Source organism: Danio rerio, chromosome 15 (genome assembly GCF_049306965.1).
Source record: "Danio rerio strain Tuebingen ecotype United States chromosome 15, GRCz12tu, whole genome shotgun sequence".
Classification (NCBI taxonomy): domain Eukaryota; kingdom Metazoa; phylum Chordata; class Actinopteri; order Cypriniformes; family Danionidae; genus Danio; species Danio rerio.
This window is the reverse complement of record NC_133190.1, coordinates 33902581-33924940: the sequence shown is the minus strand read 5'-3', so window position 1 is coordinate 33924940 and position 22360 is coordinate 33902581. Positions and strand designations below refer to the sequence as shown.

At 34.2% G+C, this 22360-nt stretch overlaps 6 protein-coding genes across 8 annotated transcripts in view; 3 read left to right on the top strand and 3 right to left on the bottom strand.

Annotated features, from left to right (window-relative positions):
- The window catches only part of or40a1 (odorant receptor, family 40, subfamily A, member 1), a 617996-nt gene that overhangs the window by 22007 nt on the left and 573629 nt on the right, over positions 1 to 22360 (bottom strand). The gene's annotated exons all lie outside the window — the stretch shown is intronic.
- Positions 302 to 1240, top strand: or71as1 (odorant receptor, family 71, subfamily AS, member 1). Its single transcript, NM_001128580.1, has one exon. The coding sequence runs from the start codon at positions 302 to 304 to the stop codon at positions 1238 to 1240; it is 939 nt and encodes a 312-aa protein (NP_001122052.1).
- On the top strand, positions 4989 to 5930 carry or71ar1 (odorant receptor, family 71, subfamily AR, member 1). The gene has a single exon (NM_001128417.1). The coding sequence runs from the start codon at positions 4989 to 4991 to the stop codon at positions 5928 to 5930; it is 942 nt and encodes a 313-aa protein (NP_001121889.1).
- or71as2 (odorant receptor, family 71, subfamily AS, member 2) lies at positions 10460 to 11398 on the top strand. Its single transcript, NM_001128378.1, has one exon. The coding sequence runs from the start codon at positions 10460 to 10462 to the stop codon at positions 11396 to 11398; it is 939 nt and encodes a 312-aa protein (NP_001121850.1).
- Positions 15040 to 16020, bottom strand: or71at1 (odorant receptor, family 71, subfamily AT, member 1). Its single transcript, NM_001128388.1, has one exon. It carries the CDS (start codon positions 16018 to 16020, stop codon positions 15040 to 15042), a length of 981 nt encoding a protein of 326 aa, NP_001121860.1.
- On the bottom strand, positions 18749 to 20661 carry or71aq2 (odorant receptor, family 71, subfamily AQ, member 2). 2 transcript variants are annotated; one of them, XM_005157676.5, is made up of 2 exons: positions 20613 to 20661; positions 18749 to 20538 (listed from the first exon to the last, which is right to left on the bottom strand). In XM_005157676.5, the coding sequence occupies exon 2, from the start codon at positions 20530 to 20532 to the stop codon at positions 19594 to 19596; it is 939 nt and encodes a 312-aa protein (XP_005157733.1). In that variant the 5' UTR covers positions 20533 to 20538; positions 20613 to 20661; the 3' UTR covers positions 18749 to 19593. The 2 variants fall into 2 exon arrangements, with proteins under 2 accessions (XP_005157733.1, NP_001122045.1); NM_001128573.1 differs by lacking the exon at positions 20613 to 20661 and having other exon boundaries at positions 19594 to 20532.

The following is a 22360-nucleotide window of genomic DNA, read 5'->3' as shown; positions in this document are numbered from 1 at the left end:
TTATATTTAACTTTAACATTTAATCAGTTAAGTAACTTACAAGGACTAATAGATGTAATTTAAAGAAATGTGCATCTGAAATTTGAATTTAATGAGAATATTATTCAATATTTACAGAATAACGTATGCTGTAATATATCCACTACAAAAGGAAATATATCTTCATATCTTCAACTTCAAATTTAATATATACTATTAATTAGTGTTTATTTACACTAAAAATGTAAACTAACCTATATTCAAACCTTTTTAGCTTGTTTTTTTTTATTATATTTATTTTTTTAATATGGCAACATCCACCATGTATCCAAATGGATCTGTTTTTCCTTTAGTGTTGACGTTGCAGTCTTTGGAGCTGCCTCAGATGAGCATTTATCCTGCATTCATATTTGGATTAACAACATACTTGTTTATCTTGTTCTGCAATTTAACAATTGTCATCACCATTTGTTTAAACAGAAGTCTCCATAAACCGATGTACATACTGCTGCTCAACATGCCCATCAATGACACAATGGCTGCCACAAACTTTTTTTCCCAGCTGCTGTACAGCATCTGGTCTCAGGACACTTCGATATCCTATCCTGCCTGTTTGCTTCAAGGATTTATTGTACACTTATATGGTGGTGCGTCTTATGTTATTCTTACCGCTATGGCCTATGACAGATATATCGCAATCTGCTGCCCACTAAGATATGGAGCTATTATGAACAGCAATAACTTGATAAAAATCATAACTGGGATGTGGGTTTTTAATTTCACTGTCATAACTGTACTTTTCTCTCTTCTTCTGCCTTACAAGATTTGCAGGACTCACATGACAGATCTTTTCTGCTATAATCCATCAATAATGAAACTCATGTGTGAAGACACGACAGTAAACAATATCATTGGATTGATCAGTCTAGTTTTGTACCACTGCATTGCTCTCTCTGTTGTGGCTTTCACATATATTCATATTTTAATCACTTGTGTCACTAATAAGCAGTCAGACGCAAAGATGAAGGCTCTTCAGACATGTGGGACTCATTTGGTCGTCTTTTTGTTCTTGGAGTTTAACACTCTTTTTCCACTCGTTGCACATCGCTCTGAAAGTGTTCCAGCTTATCTTCGTAGAGTGTTTTCTATAACAGTTTTTGTCTTTCCTCCTATTATAAATCCTCTTGTTTATGGGTTTAAAACTAAAGAGATCAGGCAGAAAATGCTGACCTGTTTCAAGAGGAAGATGACCAGCCTCTGAATATTTTTCCTTCCTTGTTTACAAATGATCCTCCATTTTATTGTGCGTTGTGGTTTCAAATCTCACTAAACTGCAGCTAATTCATGAACTAATTTAATCTAAATTCCTAATGTGTATTTTTCGTCTTGTATTGTTATGCAATATGTTTTGTTGTTTTACTTTTAATATCACAGAGAATCTTTTAATTTTTTAACTACATTTATTTGTCTGTAATGATAATTCTGTGTTTGTCAGAATGAAAGAAACTAAACAATAATGTTCTAATGAGCTTCATTTATCCTAAAGTGCAACTTTTATGCTGTTTTAAAGGTTGTTCATTTTGTTTTGGAGTTCTATTAAAAAAATGGTACCAGGGAAAACTAAAAAAGGTTTTCACGGTGATGCCATTGAAGGATCATTGTGAGAACATTTTTAATTCTGGGCAATGTTTGAGGGTGAAACTGAGAATGTGGTGAAGACCAAAGGCTGTCATACCTTACATTTGTTGTTGATCTACATTAATCACCTACAAAAGTAAAACAGGAATTTCTGCAGAATTATTGATGCAGTTAGCAAACCATATTTTAGGAGAATGTAACTGTCTCCCAGATATGGATTGCGGCTGGAAGGGCGCTGCGTAAAAACGTGCTGGATAAGTTGGCGGTTCATTCCGCTGTGGCGACCCTTGATTATTACCGAAAAGAAAATGAATGAAGGAATGAATGTTACTGTCTGTAACTTTGCTCTCTCTCTCTCTTTACTGACAGTGTTTCTGTTTTTTTCAGCTTTCCAATCTGTTTTCTCCAATTTGCTGGGTAGTTTCAGACAGCTGATTGTCCTTGCAAATCAGTAATCCCAAGCTGTGGTCACACTAGAGTTTGAGCTTGCGAAATTCTGTCGTACGGTGCTGCGAACAGAGGCGGGATTAAACAAGATGATTAGACATTAAAAAAAAGTGTGCGATTGGTCCATGTTTTAAATTTCTGTCCAGAGAGGCCATGTTTTGTTCCTCGACTGGTCTCACGCAGTCAAGTGATGCGGTTTTGTTGGTCAGAGTTCACCAAGCTTGAACTTTGCAATGCAGCGAACTGTGAAACTTGTCGCACGAGCTGGTCTGACGCATTCGCGTTTGTATGAATGGATGTCTGTGGGGAGAAAAGTCTAGTGTGACCACAGCTTGACTCATTTACTGCCACCTGCCTTTCATTTCTTCTGATTGCTGGTCCTATATGTGAGAAGGTTTCACTTCTCTACTTGCTTTCTTCCTGGAGAACTGACCCTCTGCTTTGCCGTTGCCTTATCCTGTACTACCACTCCTGGACCAAATACTTGCTTCATTTTGATTTTCATTTATGCCACTCCTGAATTTCCTTTTCATGTTAATTTGCTGTTAATTTTTTGTTGGAATGTATCCTATGTTCTGGCACGTGGTCTGTGGTCCATTCCTCAGTTTATTTTTTATTAAATCCATGACCTGCCCTGGATCTAAGCAAGCTGCTGAGTCTTTCTTTTGCTTATTTAATTAAAAACTTATTTAATTAAACTCCTCTGCTTTTGGGTCCTTTATACAGACACTCGTGACAGAAACTTTATACATTTATCTACTTTATCTTTGACACTCTGCAGACCTTTTGTACAAACTTTTATGGTTGTATTCAGACAACATCATAAGACTGTAATATTAGATTAGATGTAGGTTGCCAGCGTCTAAGGACAATGTTAGACATCGTATGGATAACATCCACACAGCATCAAGCTGTAACATTATTAGAAGTTGATATATTTTTTGGCTTTTATGTTGCATTGGAAAGTAACCAAAATGCAACGTCCTTTGACGTTGGACACTGACATCAATCTGGCGTCAACCCGATTTTTATGTCCAAACATAATGCAGCATCCCATGATATTGGGATACAACGTCAATCTGACATGTTGACAATCTTTGGCTGCTTGGTTGTCTCAACATGTTTAAATGTGTACAAATTAAGCATGCTTCTGTAAAACTGATAAAACACGTTTAATATTTCATTATTGTTATTGCACACTATCCTTTTTTAAAATGTATGCATTTGTACCAAAATGGTTTAAATGTACCTTAAAAGTACAAAATTATTATCTAAGGTGAACATACTACAACCTAAAAGTACAAAGTAGGCCTTTTAAAAGTTTTATTGTTTCTGAGAGTTTACTCTAGACTTTACACTATTTTTCACCAGTAGGAGTTTTCAGTTTCTGTACATTTAGGTTTATGCATCCCTATGTAAACCCTTCATTTCTACTCCTCCAAAAAATTGGCGAAAAGTTAGTAACAGGTGGCCTTTACTCAGTTGTATCTATGTGTTTTATATGAAATCTTAAGCACTAACCAAAAGCACACATATTTAAATAATTAACACCTAAATATGCATTAATATGATTAAAAAACGACCTGATAATCCAAAATTTTGGAAAAATTTAAATTGAACATTTTTTTTTTTTTTGACTCATGTCCTATTCATCACACACTGTAGATAAGGCAGGGTTTATGACCTACGAAGCATCCAGCCACCAGGAAGCCATCAAAACGTTTGGACGTGATGGACACTTTCTTTCACTCCCTGTGTCACTATTTCTATTCACATGCATGCGTGTCCAGTATATTTGATGTACCATGAACTCAGAAAATAAAGAGAATGTGAGAAGCATACACACCAGAGAATTGAGAATTTATTCATTCATTCATTCATTTTCTTGTCGGCTTAGTCCCTTTATTAATCTGGGGTCGCCACAGCGGAATGAACTGCCAACTTATCCAGCAAATTTTTACGCAGCGGATGCCCTTCCAGCCGGTACCCATCTCTGGGAAACATCCACACACACATTCACACACACACTCATACACTAAGGACAATTTAGCCTACCCATTTCACCTGTACTGCATGTCTTTGGACTTTAGAGGAAACCGGAGTACCCGGTGGAAACCCACGTGACGGCAAGGAGAACATGCAAACTCCACACAGAAACACCAACTGAGCTGAGGTTCGAACCAGCGACCTTCTTGCTGTGAGGCAACAGCACTACCTACTGCGCCACTGCCTCGCCCGAATTGAGAATTTAGTTTGCTGTAAAATGAGTTTGTTCATAATTATTCTGCATTTTAAAAATAAGCAGAAAACACTTTGTGTTTTGCTTGACTATTATAATAATTAATTTCAAGCAAAGACAGAAAACATGATTAATATTCAAAGTCTAAGAGTTTAGTAGCAGAATGATGTCTTTTGAAACACATGCAGTTATGACATCTACCAGCAGGGTTGAGCGTATGTCATATGCATACCCAACCTGAGCATGAGTTTTCCTGCCCACCTCCATGGCTATAAATCTTAAACTTGCATGAACATTCATGAAAGATGATCAGTATGTTAGCTGAGTGGGATAAAGCACTTCATCTAATACAGCTATGGTATATACACCATTATAAATGAGCAAACATGCAACTTCAAATCTCTCAAATTATTCAATTAGAAAATTATTCAAAACTAACTAATCTGCTAAACTACTGAAATGTCTGTCTTGTGTATTGTTTCTGTTATTTCTGTGTTGTTTTTTGTCATGGTGAATTCAATGTGCTATTAATAAATTGGCTTTTTTTCCAGGTGATGCTGAATATATCAGAATTAAAAGGATGATTTGGTCAATTTGATTTAAATCATTCATCTTCTGTGACGTTAAAAAGACGTTAGTGGCTTGCTGGGTTTGCTGGGCTTAATGCTTTATCAGTAGCTGCAGCATGTATCCTAATGAATCTGTCCTTTCAGTGGTTTTGACTTTACACTCTTTGGAATTGCCTCAGATGAGCATTTATCCTGTATTAACATTTGGAATAATGACATACTTGATTGTTTTACTTTGCAATTTAACAATTATCGTCACTATTTGCTTGAACAGAAATCTTCACAAACCAATGTACATACTGCTGCTCAACCTGCCAATCAATGACACAATGGGCTCCACAAGCCTTTTTCCTCATCTGCTGTACAGCATCTGGTCTCAGGACAGGTCAATAACTTACTCGGCATGCTTGACTCAAGGCTTTTTTATACACTTTTATGGTGGTGCATCTCACGTAATTCTTATGGTCATGGCATTTGACAGGTATATCGCAATCTGCTTACCACTAAGATATGGAGCTATTATGACTCCAAGCAACCTAATGAGAATCATAAGTGTGATGTGGTTCATTCATTTTGTTATCATATTTGTGCTTTTCTGTCTTCTAATGCCTCACAGGATTTGTCAGACGTATATGGCAGATCTTATCTGTTATAACCCCTCTTTAATGAAGATCATGTGTGAAGACACAACAGTGAACAATATGTATGGCTTGTTTATTTTATCTTTATACCACAGCCTGCCGCTTTCTGTTGTGGCTTTCACATATATCCATATATTAGTCACTTGTGTTACTAATAGGCAGTCTGATGCAAAGATGAAGGCTCTTCAGACATGTGGGACCCACTTGGTCGTCTTTCTGTTCTTGGAGTTCAACACTCTTTTTCCTCTTATTGCACATCGGGCTGAAAGTATTCCAGCTCATCTACGCAGAGTGTTTTCTATATCTGTCGTTATATTTCCTCCCATTGTAAATCCACTTATTTATGGGTTTAAAACTAAAGAAATTAGGCAGAAAATTGAAAACTTTTATAAGAGAAAGATTATCAGAGTGCATTGAACAGCATATGTTTATAAATATATATTGTGCATTATTTGTCTGACTTTAATCTATCATAAAGTTTATATTTAGCAACGTACAAGAAAAAAAATGTTTTGTTGCACATTTAGTATGATTTATGCGAAAGTTATTTTGCACTAAATGAATTTCATTATTATTAAATAATTTAGTTTTTTATTATAATAAATACGACTTAGATGACTTCAGTCTAATCATTCATACTCAGCAGCCACTTTTTAGGTCCACCTTCCTAGTAATGAGTCAGACCTGCCTTCAGAACTGAGTGGCTTGATCAAATAAATAGAGTATCAATTATTTTTGTAATATAGACTTGTTATTGTACATTATTTGATAAAATCATTCTTAACATGCTCTAATTTCAACATAGGTTCATTGGAAATGTATGCTTCAGCCTACAGTTTTGTGATTAGACTGAAATAAATACTTAAACATGTTTGACTGGAGTTTTTATAGGTCAAATGAACACTACAGGGGGGTCTAACACCAACAGCTTTTGTCTCTTTTGTATGATTTTTGCTAGGAAATATTATATAAATATTGTATAATAAATAAAGGATTATTTTAAAGTAGTTCTTTTTACAACAGCAAATAAATACCACTAAACAACTTAACTGTGTCATTTGTAATCAATAATAATGTTTGCTTCACATGTCGGCCTCCATATGGACAGCTGCAAAGCAATTGAGTTAGAATATGGTGAAGCATGCTTACAACCAAAGAGGTAAAAGCATTGTAAAATTCTAGTAAATTTCATTTAGATTAACTGATTGCTCAAAGTCATGATTCTGTCTTCTCATGCATTTGTCTTTTTTTAATGACCAAACATTCTGGGGGACTTGGATGAGTCAATGAGATTAAATTGGAAAGTTGCCATACAAATATCATTCATTCATTCATTCATTTTATTTTCGGCTTAGTCCCTTTATTAATCTGGGGTCACCACAGCGGAATTAACCGCCAACTTATCCAGCATACGTTTTATGCAGCAGATGCCCTTCCAGCTGCAACCCATCAATGGGAAACAACCATACACTAATTTACACACATACACTACAGACAATTTAGCTTACCCAATTCACCTATAGCGCATGTCTTTGGACTTGTTGGGGAGACAAGAAAACCCGAAGCAAACCCAAACAAACACGTGGAGAACATGCAAACAGCGACCTTCTTGGTGTAAGGCATCAGTGCTACCCACTGCACCACCACCATCTGCCCCTATAAATATTTTATTCAAGTTTTTTATACTTTGAATTGGGATATAGAGTAGGGTAAATAAGTATTGAACACGTCATGATTTTTTCCTGGGAAAAATATTTCTAAAGGATCTGTTGACATGGATTTTGTAAAAAAAAATAATAATAAAATACAAACATAAAAATAAAACAAGACAAAAAGTGGAATGACACAAGGAGAAAGTGCTGAGCTACAAAAATGTGTTTAACACTTTACATAAAAAGCTTTTGTGGTGATGGCAGCTTAAAGACGCCTCTCATATGGAGAATGAAGTCACATACATTGTGCAGGTATGACTCAACAGAGTGTAAACATCTTGATGGTTGTGTTGGTCTCATCTATCTGAACTTTAATTTGTATTTTCTACTGGATTCAAAATGTCCACCCTGGTTTAATCCTTATCATTCTGCTAATGTAGATGTTGGACTGAAGCATCTAATATTAATTTACAATGGCCAAGGGCAGAGGGTTTCTGAAGAACTACTAAGAGATTTCAGCTGCTGTCTGGACTTTCATTGCCTTCCAACACCTCCCTTCATGTGTTCAATGCATTTTCCCTGCGTCATTCCATTGTATTACAGATAACTTAATTTGTAAATTAATTAGATTTGTTTTCTTTGCGTATATGATTTTCTTTGGTTGTTACCAACATCTGTTGAAAATTTTAAGTCAACAGCACCTTAAATGAACATAATTTGAGTACAATGCAATTGCAAGTTGCCAAAAACAAAAGTTCCCATGTGTGAGCCCAGTGAAAGGGAGGTTCCTGCCTAACTCCATGAGTATGAATCATTAGCCTATAGGTGACATTCAGCACGTCTCAACACTACATGAATTTCTTAAGTGTGTGAGTGACTTGTTTTACTTTTTAACACAAGGTAGTGCAATCTAATTGCTATAAGAGATATGGCAAGAGTGGCTTTGCTGGTTTAGAACGAGACCTAGAGATTATAATGTAACTTATACAATAATGTGCTTAATTACTGCCTTATGAATAATTTACAAGAAAATTCAGCTAAGTACTGTATTTCTTGAATACATTTTTATTTGTCAATTGTTGTCTGTTTTTTGCTTTACGAAGAAACAGACGAATATGACAAATGGAAATTAATATCAGAAATTAATATAACTTTCAGAGTTTAAAATATTGCATTGTTTGCATTCAGAAACAGCATGTCTCTTAATGAATCTTACTTCTCACTGGTTTTGACGTTGCACTCTTTGGAACTGCCTGAAGCGAACATTTATCCTGCATTCATATTTGGATTAACAACATACTTGTTTATCTTACTTTGCAATTTAACAATTATAATAACTTATAATATCTTCCTGTTGTTAGAGTTCAATACTCTTTTCCCAATGCTTTCTCATCGATCTGAGATAATTCCTGCTTTCCTATGCAGAGTTTTTTCTGTATCCAATTTTATTTTTCCTCTCGTGAGTCCACTTGTTTATGGTTTTAAAACTAAAGAGACCAGGCAGAATATTTTCTCCTGTTTCAAGAACAAGAAGATAAGTAGGTTCTGATGTTGCACAAACAAACTGATTTTGTTAATTGATTTTTCTACCATAAAAGTGCTTTACTTGCATGTAAATTGTCAATATGTTTTATACACAACCTGTTTATTTATTGTATTGTACTATAAATCTACGCAAAGGATAAAGTACGATAAATGTATATTTTCACAAATTACATATTGCTGTTTCTTTATGAATACAGTTGAAGTTGAAATTATTAGCCCTCCTGTGAAATTTGAATTCTTTGTCATGTATAAAATAACTGATTTTTATTAGTTAATTAGTTTTATTAAATAAAATGTTTTTTGCTTGGTTGACTAGGTAAATCATCGTACGTCATTGGTCTAAAAGGGGCTAATAATATTGGCCAGAAGAAAGTAATATTATTACAAATAAATTAAAAACATCCAAACTCTGTGTGGAAACATCAGAGGCCGCTGTGTATGCTTTTTTTAGATCTCAAAATTCTCTTGCGAATGCCATTCATGCCAGCTCTTCTCACGTAAATCCACCAGAGGCCGCTGTCGACTGACTGACTGAATAAGTGACTGATTGAGTGATCAACTGACCTACCCTCCTCCTTCCTTAAACCCAACCCAACCCAACAGTATTTCCAAACAAAATCCAGAAAAAGAAAAGCCCACTGATTTTTACCATATTTTCAGATTTTACCACATTCTCACTATATTATTTACTTGTCTATTTTTTTTTTATTTATTTATTTTTTTTGCTTTTGTCTTACCTGCTTTACTACTCTCTGCGTCTGCCGATGTACGTGGCGAGCTACTAGACAAACTGGTAACAGTGGGGAAGCTGTTCACATGGAGGTAAGCGGTCATCTGGTAAGTGTGAATATGAACGGCATCATACCGTCCCATGGCGTTCATTTTAAAGACGAAATGCAGCCATACGTACTTCTGGCTACATAATTTGCAGTCTCAAGAAATGTATATAGGGCTACGCTTTCAGAATGAGCCTATATTGCAAAATTTTGTCATAGTGATATGAAGCTATATTGTGGTTCCCAAATCTGCCTGGAACTACTTTAGCTGTGCCTCTTCCTAAATAACAAACCAACTGACAATGTGCTATTTCCAAGTTAGTTTGCTTGCTTTTTTTTCGATAATGGGGAATTTTGTCTTTTGAAATGCATGTAGTTATCTACCAGCAGGGCTGAGCATATTCAACAATACCTGTTCCCATGGCTAGTTTTTCTGCCCACCCTCATGACTATATAAATAATTAGCTTAAAGGTGTCATTCAGCTGGGATGCAGGATGGTAACTTAAGATGACTAAATAATAAATGTGCCGCTTTTGAAGCAGATACAGTAATCTGAACAGCTTGATTTCTTGTGAATGCAGTAAAACTTGATCTGAAAACTAGTATAGATTATGCACAAAAGGCCTCATTGTACAAATCACAAAAAAACTGTTGATTGGTCATAAGCAAGTAAATAGCAAGCTATTATTGTATAATGTGATGTGAACGGCTTTGGATATTCTTCATTTAATATTAACATGATGTTCTTTAAAATTGGTTACTTTTTTCAGGTCGTAGCCTGAGGAAGATGATTCTTACTGGATTTGGCTAAATGAAAAGATGAAACATATATATGTTGGACACCAAATTCTGAAAAGTTCTGGCAAGATTTCAGTGTGCTACTTTTAATATCTGTAGCTTATTCATATTTATAGCAATAATAAATTGTTTATGGTGGTTTTGTATTGGTAGTAAGTACTGAGAACATTCACCATGTATCCAAATGAATCTGTCTTCTCACTGGTGTTGACGTTGCACTCTTTGGAACTGCCTGAGGCGAACATTTATCCTGCATTCATATTTGGTTTAACAACATACTTGTTTATCTTACTTTGCAATTTAACAATTATCATCACCATTTGCTTGAACAGAAATCTTCATAAACCAATGTACATTCTGCTGCTCAACCTGCCGATCAATGATGTTTTGGGGGCTACATGTCTTTTTCCTCAGCTGCTGTACAGCATCTGGTCTCAGGACAGGTCTATATCCTACTCTGCATGTTTGCTTCAAGGCTTTTTTGTACACCTGAATGGTGGAGCATCTTATCTTATTCTTACCGCTATGGCTTATGACAGATATATCACAATCTGCTGCCCGTTGAGATATGGAGCTATTATGACCACCAATAACTTGTTGAGAATCATAATTGGTATGTGGCTTTTTAATGTTGTTGCAATAACCGTAATTTGTGTTCTACTGTTGCCTTACAGGATTTGTCAGACACACATGACTGATCTGGTCTGTTATAAGACACCATTAATGAAACTCTTATGTGACGGCATAGAGGTGAACAATATCTACGGTCTGTGTTGCATAATTTTTTACCACGGCCTTGCTCTCTCTGTTGTGGCTTTCACATATATTCATATATTAATCACTTGTGTTACTAATAAGCAGTCAGATGCAAGAGTTAAAGCTCTTCAGACATGTGGGACTCATTTGGTGGTCTTCCTGTTGTTAGAAATCAACACTCTTTTTCCTCTTCTTGCACATCGATCTGAGATTATTCCTGCTTTCCTACGCAGGGTGTTTTCTATATCCAATTTTATCTTCCCTCCTCTTGTGAATCCACTTATTTATGGGTTTAAAACTAAAGAGATCAGGCTGAAAGTTTTTAACAGTTTTAAAAGCAAGATAAACAGTATCTGATGTAAACCTGGTCTTTGTATGAAAAGCTGTTAGTTTTCATTCATTTATACATTCATTTTCTTTCGACTTAGTCCCTTACTTATCAGGGAGTACCACAGCGGAATGCACCGCCAACTGTTCCAGGATTTGTTTTCGTGCAGCATATGCCCTTTCAGCTGCAACCCAATACTGGGAAACACCACTACACATTCATTCACACATGCATTCATACACAACGGACAATTTAGTTCATTCAATTCACCTATAGTGCATGTATTTGGACTGTGGAGGAAATCAGAGCACCTGGAGAAAAACCACACCAACACAGAGGTGAACATTTAATTCAATTCAGCTTTATTTGTATAGCGCTTTTACAATGTAGATTGTGTCAAAGCAGCTTCACATGAATGGTCATAATTGGAACAGAGTTCAGTTTAGCTCAGTTCAGTGTGGTTTAAAATCATTACTGAGAGTCCAACACTGAAGAGCAAATTCATGCAAACTCCTCACAGAAATGCCAACTGGCCTGGCCGGGACTCGAATCAGGGGCCGTCTTGTTATGTGGCGACAATGCTAATCAATGAGCCAGTGTGTCACCCCTGCTATTTTTTAAGCGTATTTTTTTACGTATTATCTTTTAGATCATGTTATTTGATAAATGTCATTAAAGAAAATATATTTTTACTGGGATTTCTTTGTGAAAGTGTCCAAAAGTAGGCAAATTATTAAATAAAAATGGCACATGATGATGACCTGTATGGATCAAAATTAATGACTCTTTTTTTATATATTTATTGGGTTTTGTTTGAACTAAAGAACAAAATACATAAAATGTTTTTTTTTATTATTCAATTAAATATATAAAGCATTTATTCATTCATTTTCCTTTGGCTCAGTCTCTTTATTCATCAGAGGTCACCACAGCGGAATAAGCCACCACCTTATCTAGCATATGATCACAGCGGATGTCTTTTCAGCTGTAACCCAGTACTGGGAGACATCTTCATTCACACACATACACACACACACACTCATACACACACACACTATGGCCAATTCACCTATACTGCATGGCTTTGGACTGTGGGGAAAACTGGAGCACCTAGAGAAAAACCTACATGAACATGAGGAGAACCTGCAAAATCCACACAAAAATGCCAACTGACCCAGCCGGGCCTTAAACCAGTGACCTACTTTAGGCCGATTTACTGACATTAGAAACCCCAAAAAACAACACTCGTAGTCCATTGAGCTGTTTGTTAAGCTGTTCTTGAAAAGTGATTTTAGTGTGGACTTTGAGATTTAAATTTTTTTTCGATATTTTTTGGTCACACTTTATTTTGATGGCCAGTTTGTTGAATTTAAGTTACATTGCATCTACATGCCAACTAAATCTTATTAGATTATAAGTAGACTGTTAGGTTGGGGTTAGCGTTGGGGTTAGTGTAAGTTGATATGTACTTGCAAAGTTTCTTATAGTCAGTTGAATGTCTGTTGAAGGAGCAGTAACAACATATATTGAGCAGACAGTCTACTAATACCCAAATGGACCAACAAAATCTTTTTTATGTCCAAATATACACCGCACACTGACTAACACATTCAAAAAAGCTTACACAAGCACCCCTTTACTAATTTCTTTCTTCTTTGTTAAGCTTAGATGGACATAATCTATTCTAATGTATCCAAACTGACTCATTACACATAGTAAACAATAAATAGGCCTAATCCCACAGAATGAGAAACATCCCCATACCATAGTTTGTATTTTGAACTATTCTTCATATTTGAGATCATTTTAAATAAAAATCTTATATATTGCTGCACTTCTTCATACATTTTCCCTTCTTAAATTAACAGTTTGCTTAAATTAAGCTGTTTTTAACAATGTTTGGAGCACCTCATTTTAAATTATAATTCAGAAAGAAAATATATTTATAATAATTCATGTAAATAATATATTTATTAGAATGTGTGATACATTGCTGACCTTCCACCTAAAATTCTGCATGAAATCCAAATGTACCATTTTTATTTGATTAATTTATTAAGCCATGCTGAAATAAAAACACTCTTTAGTGATCATTAATCAAAATCTAACTATTTGCTGGACAAATAGAAAGGATAAATAATGGCTGATGAATGTTTTTTGAATGTTTTGAGTCTTATAAATATTATTATTTTTTCACAGAATGAATGAATTGTCTCATTAAACTTAATTAAGCACATAATTATTTTAAACAAACCCCTTTCAATGCGGCGGCTAACTTCTCAGAACAAGGAGCCTGTTGTTTTTCTATTACACCACTACATCCACAAGTATAAATAATTTGCAATCTGCTTGTAAAGTCATGACTTATTGAAGTTTCCGGATCCAAGCCGCTACTCATTTGAATTGAGAAAATACTCATTTATGACAACTTTTTAATCATCACATGACACATTTAGGTGAATTTTATTTAAAATCATGGTGTACTCAACAGTCTCTGGACTTGCAGCATCACAGACACCAATATTTAAAAAAAAATTACAAAAAAATTAATCACTTTCTGACCATTAGATATTAGGCATGGATATATATATATATATATATATATATATATATATATATATATATATATATATATATATATATATATATATATATATATATATATATATATATATATATATAATAATAATAAGTGTATGTATGTATATATATATATATATATATATATATATATATATATATATATATATATATATATATACACAGTTATTACTACCATTTATTGAGTCTCCCCATACAGTTTGATAGAGGGCTTGATCATGGAAGCCACTTTGCATGATGTCACACTTACCAAGTGGCTACACATATATCATTATTGCTGATAACAGTGGCTGAATAAGTTTTTTAACACAACTGTGCCAGCAGAAGCAATTTATTCATTCAATGATGATATATAAATTCCTAAATCTTATATGTTTATCATAATTATTCATTGACTTTTTCCCTTGTATTCACAGAGGGAAAGATACAGTAACAAAAACGGTAACACTTTTCAGGTAACAATTCATGGTGTTAACAAACCATTTGCTAACACTTCTTGCTTAATAAACTACTAATTAAATGTTTGATAATAGCAAGTAAGGTAGTAGTTGGGTTTAGGTTTTAGAATTAGATCATACAACTACTAATGAACCGTTTATATTTTAATAATAGCCAGGTGATAAGCCAGTTAATAGCATGAATTGTCACCTGAACTAAAGTGTTACCAAAAATACAGTAAATAGTACAGTATACACAAATAATACAGCATTCTCTTTGTAATTTAAATGTAGAATGTGAAAAATGTCTTGATGTAATACAAGAATACATGATAATGTACATATTCAGCAGAGAATTTTTCATAAATGTAATGCAACCATGGAATGTTTGTTACTAATTTGACTGCATAATTTGTTTTAATATCTGCACAGAAGTTTGAAAAAGGTGCTGAAAATTATTAACATATTTATAAGGTAATTAAAAACATCTGTATTATTAAATGGTCTGAATACAGTTGTTTGATACATGTTAACACATTTTATTCTTTAACATCAGTATTCTCAGATTAAAAATTGTATGTACACTTAAATGTGTGATCCAGAATACATCTATTACAGCTCTTACATTCAAATTATTTTCTGATTTTAACAACATCTGTTTTTCTACCTGGAACAACTTTGCGCTTTCTTAAAACCACAAACAGTGCTATTCTGATATCTTTCATTTTCAGTCCATAGATAACTGGATTGACAACTGGCAGGACAGCATAAATCATTAAGCCACAAACCCTTTGTGCAGTGGGAGGAAAATCAGGAATCCGATATGATATAATAGCGACAGCCGTCACCATTTCGAAGAGAATAAATGTAGTGAATTGAGCCACACAAGTATTTAAAGCCTTAACCCTTGAATCGGCATGTGTTTGCTTTACACATGTGATAACAATGCATCCGTAGGAGAACATCTGAATAAAGACACTGGTAATCTGAATAAACGCTGTCAGAAATAAACCGTAAATGTTGTTCACACTTAAATCGCCTCCACATGAAAGCAAAACTAAAGATGGGTTGTCACAGTACACGTTTGTGATAAAAGACTTGCATTTCACTAATCTAGCCTGCAGAGAAAATAGGACGGTTATTACGGCAAAGTCAAGGCCCCATGCAAATGCTATGAGTCCAAATATTCTACTGGGAGTCATGATAGAGTTATATCTGAGTGGATTGCATATTGCTATGTATCGGTCTAAGGACATGGCTGCCAGTAAAAAAAGTGTTCCACCTCCATATAAATGTATCAAAAAAGCTTGGAGAACGCATGTTGGGTAGTAGACATCATTCGTTTCGGTTACAATGTCCACAAGCACCCTTGGCAGACCGGCAGTGATTCCTATTAAGTCGATCAATGGGAGGCTGAATAGAATGTAGAACATGGGCTTGTGAAGGCTTTTCTGGCTGATGATCAGTCCGAGAATAGTTGTATTGCAGATCACAGAGAACATGTAGACCAGAATTCCAGCAAAGAACACGGGATACTTTGCTTTGGGATCGATATCAAATTTTGCAATTTTGAGGTAGAACGTGAAAGTAGGATTTGAAAGGTTTCCTGCCATCAAACACCTCGATGGAACACAAATATAGACACTGTTAACATAGAAATAGTTGCATGAAATGTGATAATGGTGGATTTGTAATCTGCATACTTGCGATTCATAACATAATAGTTCTTACCTTGGTTAATCGTAGTTTAAGTTTTCGAAGGCACCACCTTCTGTATGAGCACCACTGTAGACTATTGTATTGCATTGAATGTATGCAGATATATATGCTCAGGGAAAAAAAAGCTTGAGAGCTGTGGGTCTTAAGGGAGGATAAGGTTCAGTTTATGGTCTTATGAAGAAAGCTGATGTGATGTTTGTTTAAGTATACATGATTTGTTCATGAAATGCAATGCATTTGTAATAAGTAACATTCTCTGTTTTGATTTAATTTTCAGGACTCTGGTTTACATTACAAATGTAATTACAAAATTGCACATAACTTTTGGAATGTTTCTAAATGCTGGTCTAAAATTATGTTCAATGGAGCCGTTTACACGTTGTCACTTAATGTTTTTTTTTTTTTTTTTGATGGATTAGATATCTGATCATGAAATGAACAGGTGTAAACGCCCTTCAAAATGCATTTTATTTGCATAGGATACAGATCCGATTGCTCAGACCACTTCAGGAGGATGTTTCCAGATGAAACTGGACAGGCCTAAATGCATCTGGTTGTTGAAACCTCAAATTTAAATCAAAACCTTTGAGTTTTGAATAATGTCTTCCACTTATCTGTATGACAAAAATGGATATTTTATTTAGCCAAAATTAAAATTAACATTGGAGGTGAAGTTTTGAACGCAGTTTATTATGAAACAGGAGGATCAGACAGACAGGAGTCAAATGGGGAGTCATAGGCCTTCAATATTACATCAAGCATGACTTTTGAAAGTTATCATTTGGTACTTCAAAAATATCTTTTTATGGGAAAATACGTACTAAAATATCCACATGGCGACATAGCCATATGCCATAGTCATATGGTGGCTCAGTGGTTAGCACTGTCACCTTACAGCAAGAAGTTTGCTGGTTCAGTCCTGGCTGAGCCAGTTGGCATTTCTGTGTGGAGTTGTTATTGTAAGTTAAAAGTAATTATGCATGTGATTATAAGTGATTTCGATAAACTGAATTGGCCGCAGTGTATGAGTGTGTGCGCATGCGCGAATGAGTGTGTAAGGGTGTTTCCCAGTACTGGGTTGCAGCTGGAAGGGCAGCTACTGTGTAAAATATATACCAAATTATGCAGCGGTTCATTCTGCTGTGGTGACTCCTGATAAATTAGGGACTAAGCCAAAGGGGGGAAAAAATGAATGAAATATCCATTATTCTGTAAAACGAATGGATGACACATCTCCACCACTGTGAAAAAGTAAAGTAAAAATATCCCAGCTATGGATGATGTCATCTTGCACCCATAACATCATTTGGAGCCTAAATGTGTGCAGTAATCCTGACCGGTAGCCGCAGTTTAAACTTTGACAAACCCAGTTGCATTTTTTTTTTTTATGTTATGTTATGTTATGTGGGGAGAGCAGATTTTTTTATATATATATACTGCATTCAGTGACCAGGGGGTAATCCAAATGTTTTGGCTTTTTGGAGAGAGCAGATGCACAGTCTGGCTCAGTGCAAATGTTAACATGGCATAATAGAAAGTCAGATATACAGTATGAGAGATAATTATAATGTAAAGTAAGTATAATGTGTTTACTGCAGAGATTACTGCAGTATATTTATGCAAAGTTTTATAAATGCTAAATTATTCTAAAAATTTCCGGAAAATAATGAAATCTGTAAACAGAGAAATAAATTGTAAACAGAGAAAATTAATATTGCAACAATATATCCTGATTCATTTATATTATTTTTTTGTGTAGTATTAGGTTTACATTTCATTAATATGCACAAAATATGATTTTCTTTTACAATAAATACATAAATATAATACCCTGTATTGTGTGAATAGTCATGGAGTGTATGGATATTGTAAACTGTATGTTAAAATATTTTTAGCTCAAAGCATAAAAAGCACCCTTTAAAGTTATTGATAAATTAATAATAATTAACTTAAACAAACAATTGGAAGCTAAAGTACATAGCTTAGATTATTGTGGTATTCAACATAAATATGCATCAATAGTTAATGTAATATAATATTATGTAATTAATACATCAAGACTAATTTAACTAATACAAATGTATTGATTAATCTATGAATTAATAATCTAAGACTGCTCATTCAACTGATGATTACCTCTGTATTGGTTAATACAACATTTAATGCATATTAGTGCACCTGCATTGTTTACAGTACTCAGCATAATTGAGTACACCCCATTTTGAACGTGAACATTTTTATCCATTTATCCATTTTATCCTCAGTAATTATGCATTTTGGTGCATTTAAACAAAACAGATTTATTAAACAGATATATTTATTAAAATATATATTTTAATTTTTTTAAATTGAAAGATAATACAGTTAAATTCAAACAAAAAAAGGTAAAATATAAAATACAACCTACAAAGTTTCAACTAAATTGTTCAATTTTTAGTTTCTCTCAGTTTTTCCTCTTTTTTAAATTTGTATTTATATTTTTCTATAACATATAAATTTGGGTGTACTAGTTTTTGGACTGTTATCGTAAGTTATTTTGTTAGATGAGCTCCAAATTTGGCTTTAGTACTGACTAATCTAATGTATGTGCACAAATATAATATTGTATAGCTTTCTATTAAAATATGGATTTAAAATATATATTTGTAAGGGGTGTACTCATATATGCTGAGCTCTGTATATTATATTATTAAGAATTACCTATACTTCTTTAAAAGTAACTTGAACTGAGATGTTTATCATATCAGCGTGTGTTTTTTAATAATAATTGCAACTCTTAATATGTTCCCAGTGAAATGCCATTAGATATTAAAGTACACTTTAAAAATGCACTTGTTTTAGAAATATGAAATACATACACAAAGACCTAAATAACGTGTTTACAAGAATGTACGTACAGTGTGAAAACCAGACAAAAGGAATACATGAAAAATTATCTTCGAAATAATTGGTTGAATAATATCAAGATGCAATTTTATTTACACAAGATTAAGAATGTACACTGTAAAACCCGATAAGTTAAGTTAGCTGAAACTGTTTGAGAAAACCGATTGTAGCAAACCATTTAAGTTTTGAAAAAAAAAATGTTTTGATTACCTTAAACTTGTTCTGTTCGGAACAAAATAAGTCCAAACAACTGCATAGCTACTCAAATGGCTTGACGTTAGAGTTAACACACACACAAAATAATTAATTAATTCATAACTTATTAGGTTTGAGTTCTGCTTAATGTAATCAGTTTATGCATCACCATTACTCTTTTTCATTGAGTCAAAGTAACTTTTAAAAAAATTATAAGTTAAACTAGCTTAATACATTTAGTGATTTTCAAAGTTTTACCGTGTGTCTATAAGAACAAAAAGTGTATTGATTAAAATAAGTGTCTGCACATATAATACTAATATTTAAAGAGGTTTGTATGTGACTTATTGGCATAAACAGTGACAAACATATATTTTACACAATGTTTACATATGAGCTATTTTCCTGTGTATGACTTTAAGCAGATTATTTCGTAATTCATGACTGTTGAGTCCATAAACTATTGGATTCAGTAGTGGAGGCACTAGAAAAATGAGCATCCCCATAATCTTTTGTAGATCTGCATTTACAGATGTGAACCTGTGTGACAGGATAGTGAAAGTTGCAACAATCTCAAACATGATGAAAATAACCAGCTGAGAAACACACGTGTTTATGGCCTTGTTCTTTGCATCAGACTTACTTGTGGCCAAGCAGGTAATCAAAATCTTCACATAGGAAAATGCTTGAATGGAAACACTAATAATCTGGATCATGGCTGTGTTGAACAAACCTATGATATTACTCACTATAGTATTGCTACAAGTCAGCTTAAGTAAAGAAGGGTTATCACAAAACACATTCAAAATGTCAGATCTGCATCTGGAATACTTGCTCTGCAAGGCAAACAGCAAAATAATGAAAAATAGGTCAAGGCCCCATACTAAAGCAACAATTCCCATCACAGCTCTTGGTGTCATGAGGGCATTATAACGTAGTGGCATGCAAATGGCAATGTAGCGATCAAAAGCCATCGCCGCAAGGACAAACAAAACACCTCCTCCATACATGTGGAGTAGAAAACCCTGCAGCACACAGAGAGGATAGTACGTTTTATTGGTTTCTGTCAAAATGTCAGAGAGAACTTTGGGAAGCATGGAAGTGATCCCGACAAAATCATTGAGCGGGAGGCTGAACAGAATGAAATACATTGGCTTGTGAAGACTTTCTGTTAAAAAAATGAGAAGCAGAAGTGTCAGATTGCAAAAAGCCCCAAACATGTAGATGAAGATGCCAAAGATGAATATTGGATATTTGGCTCCTGGAGGGATGGAAAATGGATCTAGGGTCAGCTCAAAACTAACTATGATGGATAAATTTTCCATTGGAATCTGTGGGAAAAGAAGAGAAAATTAGGTTTTTGACATTCTTATGATTAAAAGCCCCCAAAACTTCTGTCACTCACCTCATGCAACCTTAGTTTTAGAGATTACAGTACGTTTGTTGATGTTATCACCAACAAGGTCAAGTTGAAACTCTTTTGTCTTATATAGACAGTTATCTTACTGACGTCATCCACATTATAGCCCCTGAAGACACATTATGTAAAAATGCATATTTCTCATTGGCTGACTTTGAGATTCTTACATATTCTTTGCACATGCATGCATACATATTAGATCCAAATTATTATGAATAAAATAATTTGGAATTATTAACAAAAAATGATTTTTTTTTTATTTAAATGATCATTAATTAGTGTTAAGGTTTTTTAAAATATATATATATATATATATATATATATATATATATATATATATATATATATATATATATATATATATATATATATATATATATATATGTGTGCGCCGTGTATATTTATTTTGTATATATAAATACACACCTGCATGCATATAATTGAGAAAATGTTTGTTTATATTTAATAATAATAGTAATATTAATACAGTATATGATTCAAGTTAGAAATCAATTTAAATATCTATGCGACAATTTCTTTATATAGTTTTGTTTTTATGTATGTGTTGGTATTACACATACAAAATAAATAAAATACAAATAGGAAAAAAAAAACTTTTATTTTTGGATGCATTTAATTTTTGCCCAACACATTAGACCCTTCGCTAAGCCCCGCCCTCCTTAGTTACTGTTGCTACGCCTGTCAAGCTTTCTTGCCTGGCATGGCTTTTTCAATGTGTGTGCGCTGGTTTCAGACATTGCCAGAGATATGATGTCATTTTTGGCAAACAGGTGAAATATTCGAGAAACCCAGACAAAAAAAAAGGACTGCGGTATGCATTACAGGTGTATATTCACCACATAATAGGCAACCGAGAGTATAATTCAATCAAAATTGAAGCTAGTTTAGCCTAGCCGCCTCATACGCTGACCATTCAACAGCTTAGCTCATGCTTAGCAGGAGAGGTGAAATTTAAAAATAATCTTAATAATAACAAATGAAACTGTAATTTCTCTATTTTTTGTCAAAAAGCCTGATAGACTATTGTTGTGCAATGTAATATAGCTTTACTAACCAAGGAGGAAACACGCATGACAGTGCTTTTACATAGTTCATACATAGAAAGAACAGCCAGAAAGGGAAACTGACGGATTTGTGCCGAATATTAGCATCATTGACCCATAACAATGTACAGTACGTTACCTATTACTGTCAGTATGTTTGTGTGCTCTTTATAAATGACTGAAAAACAGCTGGGGGTAAAGTATATTGATCGCAAGTGCTTAGTTTTTGATCATATCTTCGTGTCAGGAATATCGAAACCAAACCAACTTAGCTCTGCTCCTTTAGCTCACCTCATACAGCTTGATCCAAGCTGGCATGTCTCCTCTTGGGTTTTGGGTTTTGAAAAGGGAAAAAATTCCACCATCCCGTCCAAACTTTTAGAATACCGGTTATCAGATTTGCACAATCCATATGCACTCGCTCGAAAGCTTGACAGAGCCCCTGCGCGTAGCTACAGTTGCTAAGCCCCGATTGGTGGGTGGCGGTTTTTGGGCAAAGGGTCAATTATTAATAAAAAATATTTTAAAAATATTTAACTTACAAAAATGTGTTGGTGACTGTCATAACCCTCGTTCCCTAAATAAAAAGAAAGGAGACATTGGCTCCATCCAAAACCACCTACTACTCAGTAGGTTCTGCATTTGAATTTAAACGTACTACTCGGCCAT